This window comes from Erinaceus europaeus, chromosome 6 (assembly GCF_950295315.1).
Source record: "Erinaceus europaeus chromosome 6, mEriEur2.1, whole genome shotgun sequence".
Taxonomy (NCBI): domain Eukaryota; kingdom Metazoa; phylum Chordata; class Mammalia; order Eulipotyphla; family Erinaceidae; genus Erinaceus; species Erinaceus europaeus.
The window spans coordinates 45,874,372-45,899,378 of NC_080167.1; the positions used below are offsets into that span (position 1 = coordinate 45,874,372).

Here is a 25,007-nt window from a genome sequence, read left to right on the forward strand (position 1 = left end):
CATGTGGTTCTGGGGCTCAAATATGGGCCTTTTTATTCACTTGCCAACTTTTATCTAATACTTGTAGGATTGTTAAAATTGTTTTAAATAGAGACAAGCAGAGAGGAAGATAGATGACAGATAGACAGACAGACAGACAGAGAAAGGGGGAGACTGTGTGAAAGTGATCACAGCACTGACACTTCCTCCAGTACGGTAGGGGCTGGGCTTCAGCCTGGGTCACATACGAGGCAAAGCAGCCTGCTCTCCAGGTGAGCTGTTTCACCAGCCATGTAGGATTCTTTATGTACTGAGAGAACTACTTGTATCCTGCACATAGTTTTTTATTTTCCTAGTTTATTGCTTGCCATTTCATTTTGCTACTTTTTTTTAAAGATAGAGACAGAGAGGAAGAGAAGCAGAGAGAAAGAGAGAGAGAGAGAGAGGTTTCACAGCACCAAAGCTTCCTTCAGTGTGATGGGGGGTGGGCTCATACCTGAGCCGTGCACATAAAGCAGTGTGCACTACCCAGTGAGAAATTCCACTGGCCCTTGCTCATTATATCTTATGTCCTGCAATTATTTTTTCTTAAACATCATTGTGGAATTGAACAATTTTCTTGAGAATATCTGGATCTTGTCCTGCCTTTGAAGCCATGAAGAGATTAAAACTACAACAAACCCAAAACAAACAAACAAACAAACAAGCCCCACATCTTTTTCTAGCCAGTCTGCTTTATCCTTGGAGGAAGTGGGACTTGTGGACAACACAGGTCTTCCCTGTGCCATGAAACCAATGAGATGCCAGAAGCACACCTTACAGACACTGCCTCTGTGGCCACAGTGGCTGCGTGGCTGGTCCTTCGGGCAGAGGGGAAGGACCGGGGGGGGGGGGTCCAGAGGGTCCTTTCTCCATCCCGTGGGAAGCTGTCACCTATCAGTGACGTGAGCAGCTTTGACGGCTTCAGGTTTTTTGTTTGCTATTCTTCTGGGATCTTTGACCGGCCTCCCACAGATGCTCCAGCCCTGCAGCTCCGGAAAAAGCCAGTAACTGGTCTTTGCTCTGCCCAGCAGAGCTGGTTCCTGCCCCTTGGGGTTCCACCAAACTTAGATGTGAGTATCCTCAGAGGAATGAAATGTCTCCATGCCTGTCTCCTGCCGCCCCCCCCCCCCAGCCTGAGTGTCCTGCCTCTATGCCCCTTCCCACCAGGGAGGGCAAGGGAGCCAGAGGAACCTTCCTGCATTTCTAGGTGGGTGTGTGAGGAAACTGCTCTTGGGGGCCCTGCCTGCAGCCTTGGGGACACATGCTCTGAATGTTCTGAGCCCACCAGAAGGGCAGAGGGATCCAGCAGGAACAGGAGTGGCGGAGCTTTACCATACCTAGGCCGCTAGGCCTCTATGCTCTTTACTTAGCACTGAACCTCACAGCCACCCGGCCAGCTCAGCCTGGGCTCCCCAAAACCTTCACTTTTGTCCGGAAATTGTGAGGATGTGGTTGAGCTTGGCAGGGCTCACAAAGCACCCTGCATTCCTGATATCATGGCCTATCTACATAATCATGGTTTTGCCTGAAAGATCCTCACTCATTCCATTCCTTTGATCTATCTTCTTTCTACCCTCAAGACTGTCCCTGCCTCCAGGGTATTAATTAATCCTACCAGTTAAAACCTCTCAACAGTTGCTAAGGAAGTTCCTACCTTTCCAGCTTCGTTTTGCTTTTCTCCACCCCTTTCCTAGCCATTTCCAATTTTGACTTGCCACATCCGGGTCGGACCTTTAAAAGCTTTGGCTCTCTGATTAATAAAGAATTGCCCTGCCACGAGCTTGGTTCATGAGTCATCTCTCTCCCGCATCACTGAGTGAGTAGCAGCCCAGGCTGGCTCCAGTAGCGTTCTCTCCAACCCAGAGAGTACATGCCCGGGGAGAGGCACCCCCACGCTAGCCCAGCACACTTTGGGCAGAATGAAACAAAGAGGTCACAGTGACAAGCCATCTGAGCTCAAAGCCTATCTATTAACCTGGGGACATGGACTGGAAAACAAGTTCCTTGGGTCAGGACATGGCTCAGCAGGTAGAACACAAACCTTACTGTGTGTGAGGCCCTGACACCACATGGGAACACCACGATGACACTGGAGACTTCATGGGTGGTGGAGCTATACTGGGATACCTCTCCTGTGTGTCTCTCCCTCTCTCTAAGTGTATAGAGGAAAACAGCTGGGCTGGGAGGCAGTTCGCTGGCTTTGTGCAGCGGGAGGCCCTTGGTTCACTTCCCAGTGCTGCAACAAACTAAAGGAAACATAGATCTGTGATACCGAGTGTTCAAGTCCACTTCCCACTGTGAAGGCTGAGGCATCACAGCCGTGTGTTCAAGTCCCAGAGACCGTTTCCCGGCTGTTCAGCAAACAATCAGGAATCACCCTCGTGCTCATTTAACTCATTAGTCACATGAGGCTCAGCTGTTGATGGCTCTCTCTGGATGTCAAACTCTGCATAGGTCCAGAGGGACAGATAGATGGATGGGTAGTAGACCATACAGGTAGCTAGACAGGAGACAGGCACCTTTTGGAGGGGAGGGGGAAGGGATGAGACATCAAGAATGAGTGCGGGTCACCTGAGTTTCTCCTTCATTTGGGGAGCTCTGGGGACATCCCAACTGTAGTGCCAGCTATGCTGGTGCCACATTCCTGAGCAATTAAACCATGATGAGTCATTTCTCCCTTCCTTCCTTCCTTCCTTCCTTCCTTCCTTCCTTCCTTCCTTCCTTCCTTCCTTCCTCCCTTTTACTCCACATTGGCAAGCCCACCTGCTTGCCATTCTATCACAATTCACACCATCACACACAGACACACAGACTGACGGTGTGGGGCTGGGGCTTCAGAAAACAGGACTGGCTGTGGGGTAGATGCTGGCCTCCCATGGGGGTGACACTTGTGGGTCCTGGGGGCAGCAGTAGGACTGGCGAGGGGCTGGTTCCCTCTCCTCTGGGAAGAAGCATGCACTTTCCTGTCCAAGTGTGAGGGTGGGAGGGTGGGCCTGCCACTATCACTAGAACCCTGTGAAAGCAGGGGCGTGGGGCATGTCTATCAGCAGGAGTCAGAGGGTTCTCTCTTGGGCAGACACTGCTGCCTGGTTCTGGGTAGACGAGATGCCCAGAGCTGGTGTTCCGGGCCCCTCCTTCCCTCCTTCCTCTTACAGTGAATGTCAGGGCCACTCAGAAGAAACACAGTTCAGGTGAGGTTTATTGTCAAGGGTTCCCATCCAAACCAATTGGGGCTCCCCCACCCCCATTTACACTTCTGCTGCTATGACAAAAATGGGTTTGTGGTGACTGTCTATGGCCGAGGGAACTGGGGAGCCACCAGGCAGTTCACCCCATCTGCAGGGGTGTCTCCTGGGCCCACTGGCCCGGCTTTCCACAGGTGGGAACCGTCCCCTGGTGACAGCTGTGCTCAGGAGGACAGAGCCCTGGGTGGCGCCGGTCACGGGTACGAGTGGGCCAGGCCACACTGCGCAGTGTTTCTTGTCTTTGCCCAGGAGGTATCCAGGGCTGGGTTCAGGAGATGAGGCGCTCCATGCCCGGGTTCATGAAGGAAAAGTTCCGGAACATGTTCTGGTCCATGCTGTTGATGAGCGCCCTGTCAGCAAAGGACAGCCGGGGCTTCTCGTTCAGGAACTCCTTGTCGAAGTTGCTGCAGTCCTGCGGGGATTTCTGACCAGGAAGGAGAGAGGAGAGAAGAGAAGTCAGCCTGACATCAACACCTCCGGCCGGCTGGCCTGCCAGGTACTCGGCTCAGCTTTTCCTGACAAGGTGGCCTTCCCTGGCTGATCCTACAACTTGGGCGCTCAGTTCATCACTAGTGTAGATTCCTGAGCTCCCTTCAGGTCCCCTGACCATCCTGTGGCTATTATGACACATCTGGGAACAGAGAGATCAGTGTAGCACACGTAGCACAGATGACTGTGAGCGTCTGTCTCTAAGCTCCCCCGAGCTGGGCTTAGCAGTAGTGCCGTCATCGTATCAATAGTATAATTGACAGTATTAGTCATCTTTTTTTAAAAAAGATTTTATTTATTTATTAATGGGAAAGATAGGAGGAGAGAGACAAAGAAGCAGACATCACTCTGGTACATGTGCTGCCGGGGATTGAACTCAGGACCTCATGCTTGAGAGTCTGATGCTTTTATCCACTCAGCCACTGCCCAGACCACAGTATTAGTCATCTTATCAATAGTGCAGATGATTACAAATGCCTCTAAGAACCTGAGTGGCCAGTCTATCAAGACTGTAATGAAGTCATAATCAAAGAGCTCTGCTGTCTGCATTCAGACAGCAGCTCGTATTCCCAGCTGGCTGGCATGAAGCAGGGCTGCCAGCCTCTGACAAAGTGGGGCCAGTGGCTGCGGTGGAAACAGAGCAGGATGGAACCTTCCAGATTGTGTATTCCTCTTGTTTTGCCAGTGTTTTGCACCTGAGTACTGCTGAGTCTGGCTAGGGGTCTGCCTCCTGGGGTCCAGAAGCGACTCTTGTGTTTGAGAATAATGTCCCCCTCAAAGGGGTCTCCTGGCAGCTGTGACCCAGAATTGGGTCTCAGAGGTCAGGTTGGGGCAGGCTTCCTTCTGGCAGGACAGGGAGCTCCCTGCAGTGAGGCTGAATGTCAGGCAGGAAGAGCTGGCAGTCAGCCACGATCCTGAGAAGAAGTGAGACACGTACCCCACTGTGGGGTCAGCTCATGCCAGGATGGAGTCCTCCCGTCACAAGTCTGTGACTGACCCTGGACCAGGAATGTCGCCAGTAGTGGCTGTGGTCCTCTTTCTCCCTCTCCTTCCCATGAAACGATCTCAGATGAAATAAATACAAATGAATCTATTAAAAATGTGTCAGGGGGGAAAGAATTGCTCCTCTGATGTGGATGTGGGGTTCCTATACAAGTTAGGTTTCTGCAGTCAGGGGCCTTGAGCCCCCCCATCCCACCCCTTGATGCCCCTCTGGGTCACTGATGTGGGGCCTCATTTCCCTCTGCACCCCACAGTCTAGCAGCCTGAGCAGCGGGTGAGGAAACAGCTTCTTCCAGGGACTGGGTAGGGTGGGGTGGGGTCCCCCAGCGGCCTTACCACTTTGGGCCTGAAGGGCGGCTCAATCTCTTTTCTCTCCAGCTCCTCCCAGTTGATCTCCCGGAACAGTGGGTGCTGCCGGATGTCTCCCCGCACCCCCAGCCTCTTCTCGGGTTCCCTCACGAAGAGCTGCAGAGTAGGGGAGCAAGTAATTCTTGGGGGTGCGCTCTGAACTGTAAACATGCATTCTTCTCCCAGCCTGCTGCTCTGCTGGCTGGTGGGGGCTCATCCCTGCACTCCAGCCTGGGCTCTGCTCCTCCATGTCTCTCTGTGTGAACGGCACTGGGCCTGTGGCACTGCATACCTACCAGCTGCACCCAGATCTTGGGGTCACATCATCAGGCTGGGCATAGGCCTGGGCAGCCCCTCACTAGGGCAGAATTAACTCCCCACAGGTGTGATGAGGTGGTGATACGGCTGTCCAGTCTCCTGGGCTGCACCCATGGGGAGAGGGAAAGGGAGAGGGAGAGAGTGAGAGATAGAGAGAGAGAAAGAAAGAGAGAAAGAGAGAGAGAGAGAGAGAACTCCAGGTCTGTGTGCTACTCAAGGCTCAGACCTCTCCCAGCTGCCTGTCCCACCTGGAACCTTTGTTCACTCTGTGGTCTGGGATTCACTTTGCACTGTGGACTTTAGGGAATGCTGGGCAGGTTTCAGAACCCTCTGGACTACAGTCCCCTCAGTGACACCCGCTCCCCTCCTCCCTCCCTTTGTCTTTCCTCCCCCAGAGTCCTTGCTCTGGTGCAGTACACTAAACCCAGTTCACATTTAACGCTGTGTTTTCCCTTATTGTTCTGGTTTCTTACATTTTGCCTGTGAGTGAGATCATCCCATATTCATTCTTTTCTTTCTGGCTTATCGCACTTAACATGATTCCTTCCAAGCTCCATCCAAGATGAGGCAAAAGAGATGATTTCATCGTTTCTAATAGCTGAGTAGAATTCCACTGGTATATAGACCACAACTTACTCAGTTACTCATCTCTTGTTGGACATCTAGGTTGCTTCCAGGTTTTGGCTGTTACAAATTATGCTGCTCTGAGCATAGGTGTATACAGATCTCTTTGGATGAGTGTGTTTACTTTCTTAGGCTATATCCCCAGGAGGGGGAATTGCTGTGTTATAAGGGTACATCCACTTCTTGCCTTCTGAGTAGTGTCCAACTATTTTCTACAGTAGTTAGACCAATTTGTATTTCCACCAGCAATACAAAAGGAAGGGTTTCTTTCCACTCACATCCTTGTCAGAATTTGTTTTCTTCTAAAGGTTTGATGGTTTCTTGTCTAACATCCAGATCTTTGGTGCATTTGGACTTGACTTTGGGGCATGGTGAGATGTGGTGGTCCAGTTTCATTCTTCTGCAAGTTACAGCCCGATTCTCCCAGCACTATCTGAAACTCTCCTCTCTCCATTTAATGTTTTGGAGCCCCTTGTAAAAAATCAGGTGTTTCTGAGTGTAGGCTTTAGCTATCCCTTTTTATGAAAGAAAAGAAATGGGAATTTACCTCCCAAAGTCCACCCTAGTCTCTTTTACCTGCCATCACAGACGCAGTGCTGCCCAGCAAGAGGCCCCTACAGGAGCAGGAGACCTGGGGGTGGGGTGGGCTGGGCAGGGGGCGGCAGGAGGGAACGGCTGCTGTGGGCTCCCACTGTCAGATCCCAAGGCCCTGCCTCACACTCGTCTGTGCCCTGTGGTAAAGGCATCATAACTTGTTTGGTTTTTGCTCAAATGCAGTGTCATCACTGGGCACACTTTTGGCTGGCAAGGCAGAACCATATTTCACTATTAAAACCTTCATTCAAAACAAATAACCTCCTCATTCGCCAACACACCATTTGTCTCAGGCCTTTATTAGCTCTTGCTTAATGATGTCAGCCTGAGAACAGAGCACTCTTCCCTCACAGAGCTTGGGTCACAGAGCGTGTGGGACTTTGGAGAGCAGACAAGTCCTGTCACAGTGAGGACACGTTTTCAGCTATGAACATTGATGAAGTAATGCAAGAAGAAAACAAGACCCAAGTGATGGATATGCATGGTCACTTGGCCACCTCTGTCTGAACAGTGAATCTCCACAGTGACCTTAACTTCCTCCCCCTTCAGTGCAGGACCCTGTCGCATGGGCTGGGCCAGCTTCTGTTGCTTCGTGGCCTCCAAGAAGTGTGGAGTTCACGGGTTTTTGTTGTGAGGACACCATGTGCAGTGAGAACATGACATGCCTGCGGACCCCAGATCCACATCCTTTCCCGATCTGCCTAGGACAGACTGCGGTTGTGGGGCTGCTTCAGGTGGCTGGGATGCCAGAGAGAACTGCTCCCCGAGGGCTGGCTGTCCACAGGTGGGAAGGTGTTAACAGGGCAGGGGTCAGCCCACCTTGCCCACATAGAGCTGGACTGCAGGGGCCTTTGTGTGCACTTGTGTATCGGATGGTGGGCACCTAGGCCGGCCTACTCAGCACCTGTTCCAGGACCCTTGCCTCCACTCCCCCCAGGGCTCACTTTGCCAGGAGGGCTTCTGCCTCTGCCTCCCAGTATGCCCTGGAGGGGTACACGAGGCAGAAATGGCTATTTTTCTCTTGAAATCCTTTTGGAAAGTAAAATCTCCAGGGTTATAGCTTGGGTTCAGTGCCTGCACTATGCTCCTGGTGGCCATCTTTTTTCCATTGTTGTTGTTACTGTTATTATTGTTGTTGCTGCTGTTGTTGGATAGGACAAAGAGAAATTGAGAGAGGAGGGGAAGACAGAGAGGAGGGAGAAAGATAGACACCTGCAGGCCTGCTTCAATGCTTGTGAAGTGACCCCCCTGCAGGTGGGCAGCCGGGGGCTCAAGCCAGGACCCCTGCTCCAGTTCCTATGCTTTGCACTATGTGAGCTTAACCTGGTGCACTACTGCTCAGCCCCGGAAGCCCCTGGATTCTTTGTGCTGCTCTCTGGGGTGTGTGGTCCGGGGCTGGGGTTGGTGTATGTATGGGGGGGAGGCGCACGGTGACCACTGCATCCTGGGGAACTGACAAAGCGGTGCCAGCCTACTTGCTCAGAGTTTTAGGGTGCAGGACAGGCCCTGTCTGGGGAGACATGGAGGGAGTGCCTGCCCTAGTCTTTGCTGCTTCATGGTCCACTCAGTGCAGAGGTGGGTGTGTGTGGGGGTATGGGTTGGAGTGCACCTCTGTCTAGTCTCTCAGGGCACAGCCTCAGGTGGCCTGGTGGTGGGTTTCCCAGAGAAACTGCTAGAATGTGGGGGGTTGGCTTTGCCTATCAGGCTGAGCGAGCATGAAGCCATGGGGCTGGTTGCCAACAGCTCTGTCCCCTGTCCTCCCTGCTTCTGTCTCCACACAGTGTTTTTAGGAGCGACTAGGTGGGAGAAGGGAAGAGCAGCCTGTGGCCCCCAGTAGGAGCACCATCCCTTCTCTCAGGGGAGCACGGCCTGTCAGGACCCTGGCAGAGGGAGGAGTCGAGTCTTGGCTCTGGAGCCCAGCTCTCTCCTGGGGTGTGTACTGACATGGGAGTGACAGAGGTTGGCCATCACCCCAGTGGGTGGGGAGCCACAAATCCCCCGGGCAGGGATGTGCAGGGCAGTGGACACATTGACTGTGAAGATGGAAGGGGGTCAGCTTGTGTTCACCCCAGGGGCCAACACCACATCACAGTGAGTGCTTCTGGGCCCTTTCTCATAAGGCTCAGACATGGGGACTTCCCTCAGCCCTCCTGTGGGTACCCTCTTACAACAGGGGGCTCCGGGGGCACTGTGCAGAGCAGCACCCCACCCGAGCAGCACCGCCAGCTCTATTCTGAGTTGAGGGGTGGGGGGACAGTCCCTGGCCACACTCGCCTTCACCAGCAGGTCCTTGGCCTCCTTCTCCAGCCAGCGGGGGTAGGTGGGGCTGTCCATGCGGATGGAGTGGAAAAGCTCCTCCTCGTCCTGCCCGTGGAAGGGCGACTGGCCGATGAGCATCTCGTAGACCAGCACACCGAAGGACCACCAGTCCACTGAGCAGTTGTACTTCTGACCCAGCAGGATCTGTGGGGGCAGAGGAGGGGTGCCGATGATGGGGACACCACTGGGAGTGGAGATGCCACTGGGAGTGTGGATAGACAGGCAAAGATGCCGGGTGGGTCAGAACATGTGACAGCATCACTGAGTGGCCTCCCAGCCCAATCCTTTCATTCTTTAGAAATGTGGGGGGCTGGGCGGTAGTGCAGCGGGTTAAGTGCACATGGAGCAAAATGCAAAGACTGGCGCAAGGATCCCAGTTCAAGTCCCCAGCTCCCCACCCACAGGGGGTGTCACTTCACAAGCGGTGAAGCAAGTCTGCAGGTATGTCTATCTTTCTCTCCTCCCTCTGTCTTCCCCTCTCTCGATTTCTCTCTGTTCTATCCAACAACAATGACAGTAATAAGAACAACAATGACAATAACAACAATGATAAACAACAAGGGCAACAAAAGGGAAAAAATAGCCTCCAGGAGCAGCGGATTTGTGGTGCAGGCACCAAGCCCCAGCAATAACCCTGGAAGCAAAAAAAAAGAAAAAAGGAACAAAAGAAATTTGAGCAGGAATGAGAGCAGCAGAGGAAGAGACAGAAAGTAGAGGCCTCAGCATCGCTCCACCAACCATGGGGCTCCAACTCAGGGACTGATGCATGATGAGGTCTGGGGTTTAGCCACTGAACTATCCTCGGCTGGGACCTACTGTGTAATGTGTGTAGGATTTGTAAGGCAAGAGGAAAGCCCTGGAGGCTGGGTGCTTGATTGGGCGAATATCTTCACCACTACTGACGCTCAGTCTTAAGGCGGTTCAGACAGTGCATTGTACGATGCGTAGATCTGAGCACAGTCTAGCCGGCACACAGTAGGAACACAGTCAGTGTGTCCAGTGAACAGGAGAAGTGAGCTCATCTTGCTAGATGCTGCCCCAGGATGGGCCAGGGCAGGTGGACACACCCTCCCATACATAGTGGGGAAGGGGCCACAGCTGAGCTGGGAGCAGCCACTAACAAAGCCAGGTCAGATCAAGGGGAATGGTTTCTTCTCTCCCTCTCCACAGCTGGAGTGGGGCTCAGCTCAGTACCTGGGGAAGCATTCTCACACATAGATCAGTTTTGCGTCTTGTGCTTGATTTGAAACTAACTTTCTCCCTCACAGAGGCTCTCAGAGAGGATGGTAACTTTGTGGCACTGATGGCCTTAAAGAGGAGAATGGCCCCCTGCTCTGAGCTTCTGGTAACTTCTAGAAGACCCGCTCAGTTAGTTGCTGATGCCCCTGTGCACAGGCCTCTTCCCCCCACCGCCACACTCCCAGGCCTGACCTTGGGAAAAGCTAAGCCTGCACTGAGGCATCTTTGTGATGAAGCATGTTGAGGGGCGCACCAGCCAGGAACATGCAGAAAAGCAGTCTCCAGGGTGGTTCAGTGGTTAGAGCATTGAGCTTAAAAAACATGAGGGTGCTGGGTTTGATCTCCAGCATCAAATGTGTCAAGGTGATGCTTTGACCCTCACTCTTCTCTCTCATGTTAACAAACATGAGAGAGAATTTATTAAAACATAGAAAAAACAAACTGCATTACGAAAGGATGCGCAGTGGATGCAGGGAGATTGAAAAGAGAAAATGCACAGATGCATGCAATTCCTACACTGGAACACAAGAGGGATCCCAGAGCCCAGTTCAGAGATACACAGTCTTAGTTAAGGAAAAAGTGAGGGGGTTCTGCATGCAATTCCTAGACTCTGCCACAAGAGGGAACCCAGAGCCCTACTCACATGCACAGTCTTAGCTCAGGAGAATTTATAGGGTCTGCATGCAATTCCCAGCATGAGCCACAAGAGGGAGCAAAAGAGCACCACTTAGAGGTGCACAAAATCTTGGTTCAGGATGATTTACAAGGCTTGCATGCAATTCCCAGACAAGGCCACAAGAGGGAGCAAAAGAGCACCACTTAGAGGTGCACAAAATCTTGGTTCAGGATGATTTACAAGGCTTGCATGCAATTCCCAGACAAGGCCACAAGAGGGAGCCTATAGCAACTAGAGCCCCATTCACAGATATACAATACACAAAACAGTTCAGAAGCAAGTGCAGAGCCTGCATGCAATTCTCATACTGGGCCACAAGAGGGAGTCCAGAGCACCACTCACAGAGCACAACCTTAAGAGAATTTACGAGTTTTGCATGCACTTTCCAACCAAAACCACAAGAGGGAGCCCAGAGCAAGCAGAGCCCTACTCACAGATGCACTGTCTTAGTTCAGGATAAAGTGCCAGGTCTGCATGTAATTCGCAGACAGGGCCACAAGAATCCAGAGCTTCTGGAAGTGCTCAGAGTAGCTTTACTTTGCTAAGCTGGTACTCAGGGGCACTTGGCTTTCTGGTTCCCAATGGACTCCTCTGTGGACTCAGTGTGGCTGGATGGCTGGTCATTTTGCACCTATGGCCAGTGGCTCACTCTCCAAACTGGACTGAGCGGAGTGAGCTGGGGAGGGGTGGGGCTAAAGGATCAGTCTCTGCAGCCCTGGAGAGGTGAGGGCATGGGCCCAGGGCCCTGGCACAGCTGCTCCTATGTGCCAGTGCTTTTTTGAAATGCCCAGATAACAAAGGAGCCCCGAGCTGGGACATCAGGACCCGAGGGGTGGAGTGGCTGGGCAAGCCCCTACCTCAGGGGCAATGTAGTCAGGGGTCCCACAGAAGGTGTTGGTCCTGGCATCCCCCAGCATGTTCTCCTTGCACATCCCGAAGTCGGCGATCTTGATGTGGCCGTCCCTGTCCAGCAGGATGTTGTCCAGCTTCAGGTCCCTGCAGGGAAAGGCCTCCTCTGCTCAGTGCCATGGGGGGCAGCCTTGCCTATGGTTGCTCCCCGCTCTCCACTGCCTGCCCCACGGCCAGCCTCACCTGTAGACAATCCCTTTGGAGTGGAGGAACTGCAGCCCCAGGATGATTTCAGCAGCATAGAACCTGCGGGAGGGGCACGGCCTCTCTGTGAATGGAAGCAGTGCCTCCTGCTGCCTGCATCCCACAGTGCAGCCTTCTGGCTCAGGACACACAGCTACACAGGTATACACACAGTGGTTCAGGAACAGGTCACTGCTGTTAATCCTGACGGGGCCTCTGCCTGCACCCAGCAGCCTCTAAAATCAGGGCTCCACCCTGAGACTGCCTCCCTAGACAGGGTTCCCAAGGGCCCATGGTGCTTTTGTGCCCAGAGGGCCTGGGAGATTGTGTTGCTGGTTTCCAGACACAAAGGAAACAGAGCCTGCTTGTGAGTGGCTCAGGCTCAGGGATAGTCACTGCTGTTCATCTAGCTCTTGGCTCTGGGCCACAGCGGGGACAGAGGACTGGGGAGGGGGGGTGACCCAGGAGGCTCTCACGTGGCTCTGCAGAGGTCAAACTTGTGGCAGCTCTGGATGTGGTACATGAGGTCGCCCCCGTTGAGGTACTCCATCACGAAGAAGAGATTCTCCTGCAGAACAGGGTGATGGGCCTGAGCCCCTGGAGCAGGCAGGGTGGGCACACACCTCCTTAGGCTCAGGGCCCCGGGGCCAGCTCTGGCACCACATGGGGGCAGCTCACACAGCACCACTGTGAGCTCCGGGGACAGCGGGGCCATGCTGTGGTGTCTCTCCTCTCTCTGTCTGTCTCACCCTCTAAATATACAGAACTAAGTGATGGGGCTGGGGAGGTGGTTAAGGGGCTTGTTCCCTGGTGTCACATTAAAGACACATTTGAAAGGAGGAAAAGTAGATGGTCAGCATGACTTGGCAGGCAGCAGTGTCTAGGAGCATCTGGGGTTGAAGGTCCCTCTAGCACAGTCGTGTGTTGTGACATAGCAGACATCCCACTTCCACACCCTCACTGTGTCCACCCGCACAGGGAGGCGGGCAGCAAGGCCAGGCTCTGCAGGCAATGTCCAGGGCTGCAGCCCGGCCTTCTGAGGTGACCCTGTGACCACAGGAGCAGCTGTCCCTGCAGTGGGGACATGCCAGCCTGCACAGGAATGCCACCCCTGTCTCAGTTGGGTGACTCTTTAACCTTTCAGATTCAGTGGGAGCCGAACTGAGCCTGGGCCCTGCTGACAGAGTGACCAACTGCACAGGGCAGAGTGGCTCTGTGGGCAGAGCTGGGCCCCGCTGGCAGATGTAGCCCCTCTGCTGCTCTCTCTGAGGGACGAACCCTCATTCAACCTCCACAGGGCGTGATTAGTGTAGCCTTCTGAGTTCAGGGCCTGACATTGTGATGGGCACTGCTGAGTGGGCACCCAGACCCAGCCTGCTTACTGTGATGTAGGTGGGGCCTTGCACACATGCCATGTCACCCCCCTGGCTCCCTCCTCACCCCTGGGTTGCTATTCCATTCAGCATGGGGCAGAGAAAGGGCTCCCCCCAGTGCCTTAGTATCTCCCATGTGCTACCAGGGTTCAAACCCACGTATGGATAAAGCACACACCCTACCCAGTGAACTGTCTCTCTGGTTCATTTTCCTTTTTTTGTTCAGGTCAAGGAGAGACTGACAGAGAGGAGAGACATCACAACACCTCTTCACCACTCTTGGAGCTCTCATGTGGTGAGAGGGCTCTAACTCAGGATTTTGCCTGGGGAGCAATTACTTTATAGGGTAGACCACCTCTCAGCCCCTCAAGAAGGTTTGTGAGAAGCTTCAAACTGTCTCCCTTTGTCTCACCCGACATGGTTCCCCACACAGCAATGGAACCTCCTGAAGGCAGCAACTGAGAGCCTCCACTACATTCTGAGACTGTCACCAGGTGGCACCCCATGGGAAGGTGGGCAGCTGGGGCACTGGCTTCTCCCGTGTGCAGGATAGACACGTGATGGGTATGGGGCAACTCTGTGGCCTCATTGTGCACGTCTCAAAGCAGGGAGGGGGCTGCTTGCTGCTTCACATTCAGCCAGGGGCTCCGGGAGAAACCTCCCTGATTCTCTTATAGGTTATGATGTAAGCTGCTTTTAAAATGCAGCTCCAGGGCTCACACCCAGGGCTCATACACAGTGCACTGTGTGCTGGGCCAGGCCAGCCACTCCAGCCCCTACATGGGAGCCATTTTGTTGGCACCTTTGCTTTGGGTAGATGCCAGCTGTCACCTGGCCTCCTTAGAGGAGGCATGGCCTGTCACCCATGGGTGCTGTTCTGGGGACCTCTGCCCTCTTCTTGAGCATTCCCGCAGCTGTTGGGTGGCCCAGGAATCGGCTTATCCAGGGCCCTTTGTGTCCACTCAGGGCTCAGCGGGAAGGTTCTGTCCTGAGAGGAGCAGGACTGTCACCCGGAGGGGTCCCTGCACATGGGTGACGGGAGAGCAGCTCCTCCACCAGGTCTTTTGTTTCAGAGTGCCGTCTCTGTCCTCTTAGACCTGGAGGACGGCGGGGAAGACAGTGCCTGCTCCGAGGTGTGGGCAGTGGAGGCAGAGGCCGGCCCGGCAGTCAGGAGCCTGGTGGGGGTACTTCCATTCCACTTCCCTGCTGGAGGGAGTGAAGGGTCTGAACCCCGTGACTCGTCTGTAGGGTGACAGTTGCTCCAGGCTGCTTGTGGTCCCTTGAAAGCTTTTGTGTGTCTTCCTGCCATCACCAGTTTTATTCACAGCCCCACAACACGTGAGCATGTTCCCACCCTGTCAGAGAAGGGGTTTGCTATGCTGTGTCCTCCCTTGGTGCTCTCTCTGCTTGGTATCGAGCATTTGCTCACTGTCTGCAGGTTCTCCTGCCTGTTGGCAGCCCAGTTCGAAGCTCACCCTAGCCGTGCACGGCGTCCACAGACATCGGGTGCAAGCACCATGCTGGCCACCCTGTGGCTAGACGGGAGTTCTAAGCACCAGGATCTTCTTTGTTGCTTGAAAGGAACGGTCTTCAGTGTGGCCTTACAAACGCATTTCAACAATCCATGGAGTGCTTTGAAGAGTGTCAGGAAGACGTGGGCTTTTGTAAAGAATGCAGTGTTTATACAAGCAGCGTGTTCATCCCAGAGTGCCCACGAGCAGGCTCCCTCACCGGGCTGGTGGGGAGTGTGTTTCTCCTCCCCTCTGCTTAGAGAAATGTGAGCCAGGCTGGCTGGGGATGCCAAGTGCTCTGTGAAGTGACCACAAGGGGGCAGGCTGCAGGGCCTGTGTACAAGGGCAAAAACATTTCTAAAGCTTGCTCATCCCAGAATGGACAAAAACGGCTTCTCATCAGTCAGAGGCTCGGGGCAGATGCTAGCAGTCTTCAAGGCTCAGTCCTTTCCATCATCTGGTTTCAGTCCCCCGGGCACTGCCTCTCCGTCCATTTCCACACCATCTGCCCTTCATCCAGAGTCAGGACTGGAGTCAGGCTCGGAGTGGAGACCACTGTGCCTACTTCTGGGTGTTGCCCCCCCCCCCCCACCAGCCAGGTTCTTGTGGAGAGTGAACAGCTAACTCTTAGAAAGCTGGTGTCCTGGCTGCCCAGACCTACAGCACAGTGGCATTGGGGCAGGGGTGTGTGTGCCTGATCTCCTGGGGCTCCTGCACTCCACCCAAGAGCTTAGGCATGGGGCTTCTTGGAACTCAGAGCTGGAGCCCCTCTTCTGGGCTGAGCGATGAGCTGAAGTGTCTCAGCAGGATGGGCGTTTGCTCACAAGGGGCCTGGTGCCAGGGCCTGGAGCAGCTCACCCAGGGTATTTTTGTTGGTATCGTTTGTCTCTATTTTTCTTCATAGCAGTAATGATTTAGTGACTTTGAAATCGTCAGTAGAGCACACTGGTCTTAGTGTGCATGGAGCCCTTGGCTCAAGCCCCGGCAGCACAGAGGAACGCCACGGCACGGGGGATGCTCCACAGATGGTGGCGTGGTGGGGTGGGGTCCCTAAGGTGGGGTCCCTCCCTTCATCATATACTTCTCTCAATAAGATCAAATAATTAAAATAAAACCAAATATTGGGCCCCGGAGGCTGCCCAGAGGTGACATCATACAGATAGGAGACTTTGGGTTCATTCCCTGGCATGAATGCAAAAAAGATGCTGTCCGTCACACGTGCTTGCCGCCTTGTGCTTTTGATGTGTGTGTGGGTGGGGGAGGCTCTGCAAACCTGCAGACACACAGACACACAGACCCACAACAGGGAGCGTCTGTATTTCCACCGGGAGCTCTAAGGGGCAGATAGCTTCACTGGTCAGAACAGAAATAATGCTTTAGGCTTCGGGGCGCAGCTGGCATTTTCTGAATTCCCCCCTGGTCTTTTTGCATCACCTGACTGGATCCTGCCTTCCCAGCAGAAAATTTGACAGCACCCGCTTTGTGGGCCTTTAGGTCCATGTTGGTGGTGGGAGTAGTTTTCTGAGAGGAACACAGTGTAGCCAGGCCTGCCCCATAGCTGTCTGAGCCTGACCTTCAAGCTCCGCCCCCCTCCACGGCCTGTTCCCCCACCCAAGGGGGACAATGACAGTGGCTATCAGCTGGGGTAGGGTGAGGACAGAGTGAGCTCTGGTGCGTAAGGTGCTCTGTGGACATGTGGATGACAGCGTGAGTGACATACATGCTGGGGTTGCTCCATGACAGGAGGTTCCCGGGGACAGACTGGGAGCCTGGGGCGTCTCAGGGATGCCACCCTCTGGAGTCTCTTCCTCTGGTGTGGGAGTGCCTCCCTGCCACTGGAGACTTCAGGAGCGCCTGGCAGAGCGGGGTCACATCCTTGCCTCCTGAATGGGGAGCAGGAGGACTCCCTACGGCATCCCTGTCAGAGTGGATGACCACTGTGCTGGCAAGAAGACACGTGACCCCACACTGAGTGCACCTAGCAGTCAGCACAGGGAGAATCTGCACCCCAGGGTGTGGGCACACTGGCTCCCCAGGTGGGGTATGGCAGAGACGCTCCCCTGCTTGTGCCCACAGCCTCGAGGGCCCAGAACAGCCACACTTGGGAGTCCAGAGGATCCTCTAAGCAGAGGGCAGAGCTTCCAGACCCTCCCTGCTGCACTGGACAAGCCTGCCTCCTCAGCCACTCCCTCCCCCCACCCCGGCTCAAGGCCCTTCCGTTGATTTAAATGCCGATTTCCAGTTTCCTTCAGCTGTTTAAGTTTTCTCCCCACTTAGAAGTACCAGTCTTGCTTGTGTTGTAATGTGAGAAGGAATGAAAAACTAGAAAACCTGCCAGAGGCTCTGGGATCAATCCCAGCACCACCAGCTGCTCTGCTCTCTCTCTCTCTCTCTCATAAAAATGAAAAAAGTCTTTGAAAGGAAGAGAAAATCACAGTGTTTGTGCATGAAGGTTGATCTCCAGTATGACCCAGTCAGCAGCACTTAAAGCAGAGCTGAAATGTCCCCAAGTATAGTCAGTGGAAGAGGGTGGCCCTGCATCCAGATGGTCACAGATGCATCCAGGAGTGTGGCCTGCACGGTCAGGAGTATAAACGTGACCTGCAGGTCGCTGGCTTTATTCTTAAAAACTCCTGGGGGGCTGGGCAGTGGGTTAAGTTCACATGGCACAAGGCACAAGGACCGGCGGAAGGATCCCGGTTCGAGTCCCCAGCTCCCCACCTGCAGGGTGTCGCTTCACAAGCAGTAAAGCAGGCCTCCAGGTGTCTTTCTCTCCCCCTCTCTGTCTTCCCCATCCTCTCTCAATTTCTCTCTGTCCTGTCCAACAACAGCAGCAGCAGCAGCAGTAACAACAATAACAAGGGCAACAGAAATGGGAAAAAATGGCCTCCAGGAGCAGAGAATTTGTAGTGCAGGCACCGAGCCCCAGCAGTAACCCTAGAGTGAAAACAAAACAAAACCAAAAAACCCAAAAACCCGAGGGGTGGTGCAGCCACTAGAATGCACATGTTACCATACGCAAGGACCCAGGTTCAAATCCCCACAAGCTGGGAAGCAGTGCTGAAGGTCTCTCCTATCTCTCTCTCTTTCTCTCTCTCTCTTTCTGTTTCAATCTCTTTCTGTCTCCATCTGTATAAAAAATGGCTGCTGGTTGGGAGGTGGGAGGGTGAGGACACAGAACTGTGGTGGTGGGTGTGGTGTGGAACTCTACACTGTAGTCTTACAACCTTGTAACATACTATTAATCACAAACAATGAAAAAAAAAAGCTGCTGAGTGTGGAGGAGCTGTGCAGGCACTGAGCCCCACCAATAACACTCGTGGATAAAGAAAATTCATGGGAAGGGGTTGGGCAGTGGTGCATCTGGTTGAGCGCACATATAACTATACACAAGTATCCGGGTTCAAACTCCCCGTCCCCACCTGCAGGGGGGAAGCTTGCAGTGCTGCAGGTGTCTTTCTCCTCCCCTTCTCCCTCCCCCTCAATTTCTCTCTGTCAAAATAAATAAATAATAAGATATTCAAAATTCCATGGGGAGACATGCCCCATGGGAGACTTCCACACTTTGATGGGGAGTAGAGCACACAGTAGGGTTAGAAACAGTTTCCCTGAAGCCCACAAGCATTTCCCAGACTTTCTCAAATGACCCTACTTACCTTGGTCTGGAAGGTGCAGAACATGTGAGTGAGGAAGGGGTGCTCCCAGGCCAGAGAAAGCACGCGCCTCTCTACCATGGTGCACTCCACGTCGTCGTCCATCAGCACCACGTCCTTCTTCAGGGCCTTGATGGCAAAGAACTGATTGGTCTTCTTGAACTCTGCCAGGAAGACCTGTGGAGGGGTGTGTGTGTGTGTGTGTGCGCGCGCACGCGCGTCTGAGGGTCTGCAAGCTGCTCCTGACAGGCTTGTGCAGTCTCTGCACACAGAAAGGAAGGCTCCCCGACATCACCACACCTCTGTCTCTTTAAGGGGGTCATAAGGTTTCTCTGAGAGTGAGCAGGTCCCCTCATTCCCTGAAAAGTTCTTTAAACAAAATATTTATTTATTGGCTCACTTGTTTATATGAGAGGCCAGAGCACTGCTCAGCTCTGGCAGTTGTGGTGGTGTGGATTGAACGCAGGGGCCTCTGGCATGTGAGTCCTGTGCTCTACAGCTGAGCCATTGCCTGGGCCCAGTCCTGAAATGTTCTCTTTAAAAACATTTGCTCTCAGGAGTCGGGTGGTAGCACAGCAGGTTAAGTGCATCTGGCGCGAAGTGCAAGAACCAGTGTAAGGATCCCGGTTCGAGCCCCCAGCTCCCCACCTGCAAGGGAGTTGTTCACAAGCTTCTCTCCCCCTCTCTGTCTTCCCCTCCTCTCTCCATTTCTCTCTGTCCTATCCAACAACAACTACAACAATAAAACAAGGACAACAAAAGGGAATAAATAAATAAATAAATATTAAAGAAAAAATCTGCTCCCAGGACTGGAGAGCTATATCACCAGGCCGAGCATGGGCCTTGCTGAGGACAGAGTAGGCTTGAGCCCTGATACCACATGGAAGGTGCTATGCTTCTGGAGGAAGCTCTGTTGCCTCTGTCTTTCTAGCTGTATGACCAAGTAGTCCAGAGCAGTGAAATCATGCGTGCCTGGGTCCAGGATATACAAAAACAAAACAAAAAAGTAAAAACCTGCCCTCTCTGTCCAGAGATATGGAAAAATTTAAGATCATTCCTGGAGATAAAGCATAGATTGAAAGGACAAGTGAAAAGTAGTGCTGGCACTGAACCTCAGTGACAACACTAGAGGAAAAAGGAAAAGAAAAGAAAAAAAAAGAAAAGAAAAGAAGAGAAAGGGGGTAGATAGCATAATGCTTGTGCAAACAGACTCTCATGCCTGAGGTTCCAAAGTCCCAGGTTCAATCCCCCACACCACCATAAGCCACAGCTGAGCAGTGCTCTGGTTAAAATAAATAAAATTAAATTAAAAAATTTAAAAAACATTTAAAAAAAGAAAAGAAAAGAAAAGAAAAGAACAGGTTAAGTGCATGTGGTGCAAAGCGCAAGGACTGGCGTAAGGATCCTGGTTCAAGCCCCTAGCTCCCCACCTGCAGGGGAGTCACTTTACAAGTGGTGAAGCAGGTCTGCAGGTGTCTCTCTTCCTCTCCCCGTCTCTGTCTTCCCTTCTTCTCTCCATTTCTCTCTGTCCTATTCAACAACAACTACATCAATAACAACAATAATAACTACATCAATAAAACAATAAGGGCAACAAAAAGGAATAAATAAATAAGTAAATATTAAAAAAAAAAAAAGAGGAGAAAAGTAATAGAGAGGGCTTGGTGGCACAGGCCACACTACTGCAGACAAACATCAAACCAAGCTCTGGGTTTCTGGGTTTCCCTGGCTCAGATGGACCACAAGGAGACAGCTCCCCAGGTGCTTCAGGAAGGTGCCCTATCTCACCTGGGGGCAGACACACCAGCACCATTTTGCTGTGGCCTTATTTAAATGCGCCCTCCGGGGTTATCTTCTACCTTCTGCAAATTCCTAAGAAAAACAAAGGACATAAATGCTGGCCTTGCAAGCATGAGGCGCCGAATTCCATCCCTAGCATCACGCATACAAGGCTAATACTCTGGCTTTCTCCTAAGAATAAGTACATAAATCTTTCAAACTAAATGAGTTAAAAGTGGGCTCCAGTAGTAACCACTTGCTAAGCTTCATGGGATGCCTCCTCAGAGGAACCTCTGCCTACCTTTCTACCTTTCTAGTCTTATCATCACAGGGAACTCCTATACCTCTTGCTTTTGTAAATGGGACTAAGAGCTGTTAATCGAGAGAACCTGGCATTTGGGGACAGGAAACCAGCTAGGGTCTCTGGTCACAGGCATCAAGTAACTGGGGTTGTGGGCACTAGCAAACTGCAGGCTCTGCTTCCTCACAAGGCCCTTGGGAAGCCATATGAGCACCATCTGGGGACAGGCTTGCTCTCTTTAGGAGAACTTGCTACCCACCTCTTTCAGTGACCTTGAGACAGTACTGACACAGCTGTGTGTATTAGCCAGTGTGCAAACATGCCTGTTTGAGACAATATGGCACTGCTCTGAGGTTGCCATCTGGAGTGAGAGAGTGATGCTGAGATGAAAGTCCAGGAACATGAATGGCATTTGTGTCCCAGAAAGCACACACCATGTGGGCCTGACAGCTGATCTAGAATCCCAGTAAAGGGGCCGCCATGGGGTGAGAACTCACATTTCCCACAGGGAAGCCCAAAGGAAAGAGAAAACCCAATGTCATATTATGCTCAGTGCTTCAGGGAAGAGAGATAGCAATCTCTTGTACTGGCCCTTTCAGGGTACAGGGCTCTGATGGAAAGGCGGCCCTGCATGGCCAAGGCACCCCTGTACCTAGGGATACAGAAAAGGCCTGCAGAGTTAACTCAGTGCCTTCCTCATAATCTTCTTTTTTAAAGTTTTTATTTATAAAATGGGAACACTGACAAGACCATAGAATAAGAGAGGGTACAATTCCACACAATTCCCACCACCAGAACTCCATATCCCATTGCCTCCCTCGATAGCTTTCCTATTCTTTAACCCTCTCATTATGGGGTGCAGAAGATGGAACGTCTGGCTTCTGTAATTGTTTCCCCGCTGAACATGGGTGTTGATAGGTTGATCCATACTCCCAGCCTGTCTCTTTCCCCAGTGGGGCAGGGATCTGGGGAGGTGGGGCTACAGGACACATTGGTAGGATTGTCTGCCCTGGGAAGTCTGGTTGGCATCATGGTAGCATCTGGAGCCTGGTGGCTGCAAATCCTGCCCTCACTACACTCCCAGCACTCAAGCCAGCCACTGCTTTGCAGAGAGAAAGTCAGGAGTTGTAGTCATGCCACTATCTTGGCTCCACCCGCTTCCTTATAATCTTATCCCAATATAGACATCTTCAGCCGGACAGAGAAAGACAGACACTGCATGAATAATTAAAAGTGCTCTTCTGGTAATTGCTTTGTTCAGTAAAACACTCCCTAACCACCCATAAACTGAGAAGAACATTTCCATCTCTATCCTGTGCTTTCAGCTTTTGGTCACAGGTTATACTTGCACACTAATTGATACTAAATTAGAATGAATACAGGTTGTGAAACTGTCATTTACATTCAGATTAATACAGAGGGTGGTGGTGGGGGGTGTTTGCTTTGGTTCCTGTTAACGTGCAAAGGGAACTAAAATAATTCATAGATATTTGCCAAAGGTGATGCATTTTCATCCAAACCCCACTGCAGCTCAGTGTCATTCAGCAGTAAAGACACTGAGTTGCTGTTTTAGTTTATTATTCAGTTCTTGGTGGCTGTTTTCCAGCTACAGTCTGGTGCACAGGTGCTCAGAGAGCTGTTGGCTTTGTATGGACACGCTGGCAGAGCAGTGCTTCCCCTGAAAGTCTATGAGCTCTCATTAATATCTAACACAAACTTAAAACCCTGTATTCTGAGCTACTTTTTTCTCATTCATATCCAGATGGGGTTAGGGAGAGGGAGAGTGGGAGAGAGATAAGAGACACCAGAGTACCATAGCTTCCTCCAGTGCCATGGCTTGAACCTGGGCTGTGTGCACTGCAAGGCATGATCGTAACTGAGCTTCTCACCTAATCAGAATTCTTCAATGAATGTCTTCTTCACCCTCCTCCCCTCATTCTCAGGCTCTGATATGTTTGCATGTGTGGCAGGAAGGACTCAGAGGAGAGATTTTTCTCCATGAAGCTTTCCCCATGACTCAAGTAACCTGTTATGGGCTGAGTTATAGCCCCCACAGGACACCCTTATGTTGAAGTCCTTGTCCATAAAACTTCAGAATGGGATCATGTTTGGAGATAGGTTTTTTTTTTTTTTTCCTCCACGGTTATCGATGGGGCTCAGAGCTAGCACCATGAATTCACTGCTTCTGGTGTCTGTTTTTCCATTTTTTTATTGGACAGGACAGAGAGAAATTAAGAGAGGAGGGGGAGATAGAAAAGGGGAGAGAAAGATAAACACCACAGTCCTGCTTCACCGCTTGTGAGGTGACCACCCTGCTGGTGGGGAGATGGGGGTTTAAACTTAACTAGGCCCCCAAGATAGGTCTTTATGAAAGTAATAAAGATGCAAGGAGGTTAGTAGGGTGACCCTGATTCCATAGGGCTGGGATCCTTACCAGAAAAAGTCAGAATGTAAATGAAGAAGCTTTAGAAATTCCATTTTATTCCCTCAGGGTCTCTCCCTCTCTTTCTTGACCCCTTATGTGATGCTTCATAGGAAAGAAGGTTTTCACACATCATGTGTTGCTCAGTGGGGTGCTAGTCACAGATGGGGGAGGAGCTAATAAGAGTGAACCACCAAACCCCACAAGAGAAGTTTTAGGTAGTGTCCTACAAAGGGTGCCACGTAATGGAACTCAGAGTTCTGCAGTGGACAGAACTTGTGATTGTGCTTGGTGATTATCAAGTCACTGAAGCCAGCTGGACAACTAGAGGACTGAACCCTCTTTATTTCTCTCACTGACTCACTACTCTTATTCCTTTCCTGTATAAACCCAGGCCCTGGACTGAGGGTAAAATGGCTTTTTGAGACATGAGTCTGCCATATTTTCAGACTGCTGGCACCTAAATAAACCCACTTTTTCCTTGCATCAACTCTTGCCTCTTGAACATTTGAATAAAGTGAGCACTCACTGAAGCTTGGCATCTGGAAACAAAGACAGATCTACAGAGAAACAACAGTGTGAAAGGACACAGGAAGAAAACAGCTGTCTCATGGCAAGGAGAAAACGCCCCACATGTGAAAATTACTACACAGCAATCCTAGTCATGGATGTGTAGCCAGTACACTACAAGAACCATCATGCCTTGCATATCTGACAGGAAATGGTATTGCTTTTCTAGCCAGTAGGAAAGGAGATCAGGTCCCTCTTTGCCTAGCAACCAAGAGTTTAACCAATGAGAGAAAGCTATAAACCAAGTAATGAGAAATCCTCATTTTCCTCCAATGTACTCTGAGATTATAAGAGCCTGAAATCTATATAAATTGGTGAAGGTTTTTATTCTAAGTAGAGAACACTGGTCTTGCCACCAGACTACATATTCCAAATGACCTCTTGGTGGTTGTTTCCAAATAAACCTGCTTTGCTGGTGCAACAACCGGTTCCTTTTTGTTTGAGGTCAACAATTTTTTGACTTCAGACCTCCAGTCCTCAGCTCAGTGAGAGAAATTTACGTTGTCATAGCTGTCCAATCTGTGTGTCTTATTATAGCAGTTCCAACAAATACAAGGCCGAGGATATTTGATAGGATTGATTCAAAAAAAAGAGGGAAAACAACAGAAAATTCTATCAAAGGAAAAACAACTTGAAAAAGACAGAATGGGCTGAGACAACTTCCTAGCTGGTGTCTCAAGATGGCAAACTCATAAGCACACAGGATGGACACCTTCAAAGTGAGATCTCTCTCCCCTCTCACAGGATGCTCAGGCCGTGCTCTGCTACACACAGTTCTGTCCCCCCAGAGCCTAGTTCCTAGACTAGCAGCTCTGCTCCTCTGCTCCCAGAGAATTCTAGAACAGGGCATCGTACCTTGCCAAAGCTTCCTTTCCCCAACATTTTGTGCAGGATGAAATCCTCGATTTTCAGTTTGGTGTGCAGAGCTGGTCTTTCTACATTCAGCTCAGGTTCCGGACGAGGGCAGACCCTCTCCAAGTCATCCAGTGGAGGAGACTCCCAAGAGATGCCCTGCGACTCTGGAGATGGAAAGCCACCCGTTAACCAGGGGACCAGGAGCAACAGTTGAAGGTCATCCCAGTTACTTCCACAACATTACTCCTTTTCCCAGTGCAGAAGTTTTATTTTACAACAATGCACAAAGGGGTCCTTGCAGAGAACGGCAACCTGGAATTTCAGGTATGAACAGTTTCTCTTGATGTGCCCAGTAAAGAGGAAAGATTTCAAACTAAGAAACATTAAAATCGACAAAAGATGATGTAAGTGCAACCTAGGAGGTAGTACAGTGGGTAGAGTTCCTGATTTCAAGTATGAACTCCTGAGTTTGCTCCCCAGCACTGCATGTGCCTGAGTGATATTCTGGTTCTCTCTGTCTCGCTTAATTTTGCTCTCTTTCATGTTGATAAAGAAATCTTTATGGGAGTCAGGCGG

The 25,007-nt window shown here is 51.6% G+C and overlaps 1 protein-coding gene across 3 annotated transcripts in view; it reads right to left on the reverse strand.

Annotated features, from left to right (window-relative positions):
* Window positions 1–3,202: 3,202 nt before the first annotated feature.
* PRKCQ (protein kinase C theta) overlaps window positions 3,203–25,007 on the reverse strand; it is an 80,963-nt gene continuing 59,158 nt past the window's right edge. For 2 of the 3 annotated variants that reach the window (XM_007534374.3, XM_016193057.2), the window contains 8 exons: window positions 24,432–24,595; window positions 18,508–18,681; window positions 12,444–12,535; window positions 11,968–12,030; window positions 11,733–11,871; window positions 8,916–9,104; window positions 5,094–5,222; window positions 3,203–3,690 (listed from right to left, as the gene is read on the reverse strand). In XM_007534374.3, the coding sequence (XP_007534436.1) occupies window positions 3,535–3,690; window positions 5,094–5,222; window positions 8,916–9,104; window positions 11,733–11,871; window positions 11,968–12,030; window positions 12,444–12,535; window positions 18,508–18,681; window positions 24,432–24,595 (1,106 nt within the window). In that variant the 3' untranslated portion in view covers window positions 3,203–3,534. The remainder of the gene's footprint in view (window positions 3,691–5,093; window positions 5,223–8,915; window positions 9,105–11,732; window positions 11,872–11,967; window positions 12,031–12,443; window positions 12,536–18,507; window positions 18,682–24,431; window positions 24,596–25,007) is intronic. The other variant, XM_016193047.2, reaches the window with a different exon arrangement.